The sequence below is a fragment of the Choloepus didactylus genome, chromosome 6 (genome assembly GCF_015220235.1).
Source record: "Choloepus didactylus isolate mChoDid1 chromosome 6, mChoDid1.pri, whole genome shotgun sequence".
NCBI lineage: Eukaryota > Metazoa > Chordata > Mammalia > Pilosa > Megalonychidae > Choloepus > Choloepus didactylus.
The window spans coordinates 141399571-141404809 of record NC_051312.1 but is presented as its reverse complement, the minus strand read 5'-3'; the positions used below and the strand labels follow the sequence as shown (position 1 = coordinate 141404809).

Below are 5239 nucleotides of genomic sequence, written 5' to 3'. Positions count from 1 at the left end.
CCTCCCTGTATTTGTGCCTAAGAGTCTCCTCCTGAATGCCTCTTTGTTGCTCAGATGTGGCCCTCTCTCTCTGGCTAAGCCAACTTGAAAGGTGAAATCACTGCCCTCCCCCCTACGTGGGATCAGACACCCAGGGAAGTGAATCTCCCTGGCAACGTGGAATATGACTCCCGGGGAGGAATGTAGACCCGGCATCGTGGGATGGAGAACATCTTCTTGACCAAAAGGGGGATGTGAAAGGAAATGAAATAAGCTTCAGTGGCAGAGAGATTCCAAAACGAGCCGAGAGATCACTCTGGTGGGCACTCTTACGCACACTTTAGACAACCTTTTTTAGGTTCTAAAGAATTGGGGTAGCTGGTGGTGGATACCTGAAACTATCAAACTACAACCCAGAACCCATGAATCTCGAAGACAGTTGTATAAAAATGTAGCTTATGAGGGGTGACAGTGGGATTGGGAATGCCATAAGGACCAAACTCCACTTTGTCTAGTTTATGCATGGATGTGTAGAAAAGTAGGGGAAGCAAACAAACAGACAAAGGTACCCAGTGTTCTTTTTTACTTCAATTGCTCTTTTTCACTCTAATTATTATTCTTGTTATTTTTGTGTGTGTGCTAATGAAGGTGTCAGGGATTGATTTAGGTGATGAATGTACAAATATGTAATGGTACTGTAAACAATCGAAAGTACAATTTGTTTTGTATGACTGCGTGGTATGTGAATATATCTCAATAAAATGATGATTAAAAAAAAAAAAAAAAAAAAAAAAAAAAAAAAAAAAAAACATTCAGTAAGTTATTTAAACTTGATTTCTTTGACCACCTTTTACAAAAATTGAGAGCATGATAGCAAGTGGAAGCTGATTATTTTAGGAGCTAATGAGAAATGATTCAGGTACATATCCTTCTGTGGTTTAATAATGCAAGGTGAAATAACAAAACATCTCTGCGATTCATTCCAAATGAATGGAAAGGTAATATGCACACTAGAAGAATCTTACCTTGAATCTTATGTCAGTTTGAATTTTGGTATGGGTTTGCAGAAAATTGGAGTTTATACTCTCCAAAAAGACAGGATCTGGGATTCTGATATTCTGTATTTAAGCAAGGCTTTATTGAATGTTTTTCTTTCCATTCTCTCTTCCTTCTAGATTTATACAAAGGAACTTTAACTGAGACTCTGAGAAGGCAAATGTGTGATCCTAATTTTTCCAAAGATTTGAAAATCTAAGGCATATGTTTGGGGGTTAGTGGTGCTGGGAGAGAATCTATAGACAACAATCAGTTCATACACAACAATCAATTCAATGTCAAAACCCGTGTCTGCTAAGTCACTTTATGCATTTATTTGTTTATAAAACACACTAAAATATTAAAAAAGGCATGTATTTAAAACTTAGCAAGTTTAAGTGGTAATCTGATTCAGAGTACATTTCATTTCACCATGCCTTGGAATCTGCAAATGAGATTTGTCCTAAGAAATGGAGAAGCAACCTTTATCCAACAAAGCTTAAGGTTTTTCATTTATTCTCCAGGGAGAATCCTCTCTTGGAAAATACAGTCCTCAGGGCTGATTTTACATCCTTATTCCTCAGGCTATAGATCAGTGGGTTCAACATGGGGGTTACAAGGTTATTCAATATCTGAATTATAGCACCAAGCAAGGGACTGGGGTTGGGTTGTAGATAGATGACGATCACTGGCCCATAAGCACAAAGGATGGCAGTGATGTGAGCACTGCAGGTGGAGAATGCTTGTTGTCTGCCTGCTGCTGAGTGAATTTTTGATATAGTGATCCCAATGCGAGTATAGGAAACAAGGACGAGAAAAAAGCAAATGAGAGACACAAGACCAACATTTGTAAAACCTACCCTCTGGGCTAGAGATGTGTCTTCACAAGCTAGAGGTAAGACGGCAGGTATGTCACAGAAGTAATAGCCCACCTCGTTCGAGCCACAGTAGAGTAACCGGAAGGTGAGGGAGGTTAGGATAATAGTGTGGACGCAGCCACCCATCCAGGACCCAGTGGCCAGGGTGGAGCAGACTCTGCGGTTCATGATGACCGTGTATCTCAAAGGGTGACATATGGCAACAAAGCGGTCGTAGGCCATCACCGTGTACAGGAAACCCTCCGTGCAGCCCAGGAAATGGTAGAAGGAGAGCTGGGCAACACAGCCCTGGAAAGAGATAACTGGACTCTGTCCGGAAAGGTATAACAGCATCTTGGGAGTGGTTGTTGAAGAGAAACCCAGGTCAAACATGGAGAGGTTTCCCAAGAAAAAATACATGGGGGTGTGAAGATGAGAGGAAGAGATGATAGCTGTAAGGATGAGCGCATTTCCCAGGAGGGCACACAAATAAAATGAGAAGAACAGGGTGAAAAGGACAGTCTCTAGTCCCTCCGTCCCAGGGATTCCCAGCAGGATGAACTCGGTCACCAACGTGTGGTTTCTCATTTCTGTGGAAGAATCCTACAGCTTCATGACTTACCTATATCTAATCTACATGTATAATCTTCTTTCTTGCTATTGTCAGGGGAAGCAGAGAATGATGGCAAAACTGAAAAGTGAAGGACAAAATTTTTACACTTACATGTTAAACAAGGGACATAACTGCTGGTGTTGTTGAATGTTGTTTTTCTTTGTTTTCTGGGCAGAAGAAAGGAATCTTCCCCTGCCTAAATCCCCACCAACCTGCAAACTGCAGGCAAGTATCCTGAATTCTTCTTTTTTTTCAATCACTTTCAAATGGAGTGTAACAAATCAAAATGTGCTTCAGCTCCCTTACAATGATGTCCTCTCCAACTCTAGAATGGAAACAATAACAATCCACAAACACAGGAGATTTTAAATAACATCTTGGTCTTCCTTTGGGTATTAATCTTCCAAGTTGGGAACGTCATTGAGCAAGGGAGCAATTAACTTGGTATTATTGGACCTTGGAAATAAGGAGAGAGAAAGAGAGAGAGAGAGAGAGGGAGAACCTGATTAAAGGCAAAATCTTTTGTGATCTCCTTTGTAAAAATATACTACGGTGGAATAACCATTTTCAAGAAAATTCATTTGGCACATATATCATACATATTTCTTGTGCATTTTTATATTTCCTAATTATTCATAGGCATGTGCAGTCTTTATAAATAAGTAAGTTGTAAGCTGTTTTACTACACTGTATGAATGAGGCTTGATCTATCACAAGCAACAGTAATTGGAGTAGCTCAGAGAATAAGAGAAACCAATGAAACTCTAGGCCCAGGAAGGATGGGAGCTTGGCAGCTCTGGGGACCTCAGCCCTAAGGTGTGGGGCAGCCCCAGTGCACAATCATCAGATGACTCAGCCTCAGCTGCCTTCTGTGTCTGTGCCCTGCTCAAGATTCACATCTCACTTCCTAGGCTGAGTCACATGCCTACCCCTGAGACCAGGGTACAGGGTACAGGAGACTGGAGGTGGGCAGTTCTGCAAAAGGGAAGGGAAAGGGCTATTGCCAGAAGAAAGGGGGATGTAATAGGCTGAGAGGCCATCAGAAATATCTCTGTCTTATATTACTTGGTATCTGTTAAAGCCTCCAAACCTAGAATACTTAATAAATATTTTTTTTTCCAGTGGGATGGATTACAAAGTCTTTAGTGAAGGTATTAATTCACCTGTTTATGCATATGTGCTCTCATTTATTCAACAAATATTGAGTACCATTTAAAGGTGGTGGGAGGTGTTAGACATACATCCTCTGCTCAGTCTTATTTAAAACTCTGTTGGGGTCTTCCACAAACAAAGGAAGCAAGAATAGAAGTTAAATAACTTTCCTGAAATCATGGATCTCACCCTGGGGGGAGCTGGGATTTGGCCTTATCCATAGGAGTCTTGAAGTCCTTGCTTTTGTAATACCTCATGAGTGGGATAAGAGCATCCAGCTGATGCAGAGGAGGGACTGATCAGCTTTCCCTGCTATGGGGCATCGTGACTGCTTTCGTAGACAGGTTATATCACAACAGAGTCTTGAAGAGCTTGTAGGGACGTTCTCAAAACACAACGGGAAGAGCATAAGGGATTTATCAGATTCAGGAAGGGCGGGTTACGATGTGCAGGGCTGAGTGGACACTGCACTTTGGGGTGGGGCAGGCTGGGGGAGGCAGCCTGGTGGGAGCTGACACTTGAGAGCCTGGAAAGGGAATTGCCCAGTTTCCCTCTGATTCTTAGGGCCTTGATCAGCTGGTGTGTGTTTGGTGATGGGGGGCTGGAGATTGTAGTTTCACTTAATCCTATCACACTGTAAGTCCCAACGAGCTCATATTTGAGAAGGAAGGGACTGAATGTGGTTAGGAAACTACACATAAGAAGTCCTATTATGACATATTGAAAACAATGAAGCAGTAGGAAAGAGACAGAGAAAGGATTGCAGAGATCTTTGGGAAATTATTTAGAAAACAGAATGTACTTGTCAGATGATTCCCAGATTTCTGCCTAGGGTACCATGTACCATTTCATGGTATAAAGAATGAAAGTCTGTGTGGGTTTACCAAGAAATGATTAAAGATTAAGCCTTAGAAACTTCACTGGCAGCCCCTTCTGAGGTCCTGGGGTGGGCTTCTAGCAGTGTGTTCACATGACCACATGTTTCTGTCAGCTTTGGAAAGTTAAGTTGTCTTTCTATTCTTTTTCTTCAAAAAGGCCCTCTCCTAAATTGAGTAAGTTTTCATGTTCCACAAAACTGGGATCCAGTGTTGAGTTGCGGAAGAAAGAGCAGATTCAGTCTGACTTCTCCGTGTATGAAAAGTCACTAAAAAACAGACACAAACCAACCAAATGATATCAGAAGTATCTTTTGGTCACAAATTTTATGATCTTTCTGATCACAAAGTTTCAGTGCTTAGGGAGCATTTAGGTAGTTTCACTACTCCAAATACTTCTGGAATTTTGGTTAAAAAAAGAAGTAGTGTTTGTGTCATCCATCCAACTAATGTTAAAAGGATATGAAAAGTTTATAATCCCACCATCCGATTTATCCTTGATTGCCTTTAACGCTTTGAAACATGATGACTGGCTTGAAAAAACATTTTCTACAAATAAAGAAGGCACAAAAGGCACTTTTGATTGGCAAAGACAATCTCATTAAATTTACCTTGGTTTGGTAAAAATGTACTCAGGGAAGGCAAGTACCATGGATTATTTTATATGTACAACCAGAACTTTTTAGAATCATGGCAGCATGTGCTAATTTAATTTGATGCTCACAGTG

General features: G+C 41.0%; 1 protein-coding gene across 1 annotated transcript; it reads right to left on the bottom strand.

The window, feature by feature from the left end:
- Positions 1-1523: 1523 nt before the first annotated feature.
- LOC119537847 (putative olfactory receptor 10D4) lies at positions 1524-2459 on the bottom strand. Its single transcript, XM_037840431.1, has one exon. It carries the CDS (start codon positions 2457-2459, stop codon positions 1524-1526), a length of 936 nt encoding a protein of 311 aa, XP_037696359.1.
- Between the last annotated feature and the right edge of the window lie 2780 nt (positions 2460-5239).

Bases quoted from the DNA above. Each gene is read 5' to 3' on its own strand.
- LOC119537847 (XM_037840431.1), bottom strand. From the start codon at position 2,459: ATGAGAAACCACACGTTGGTGACCGAGTTCATCCTGCTGGGAATCCCT.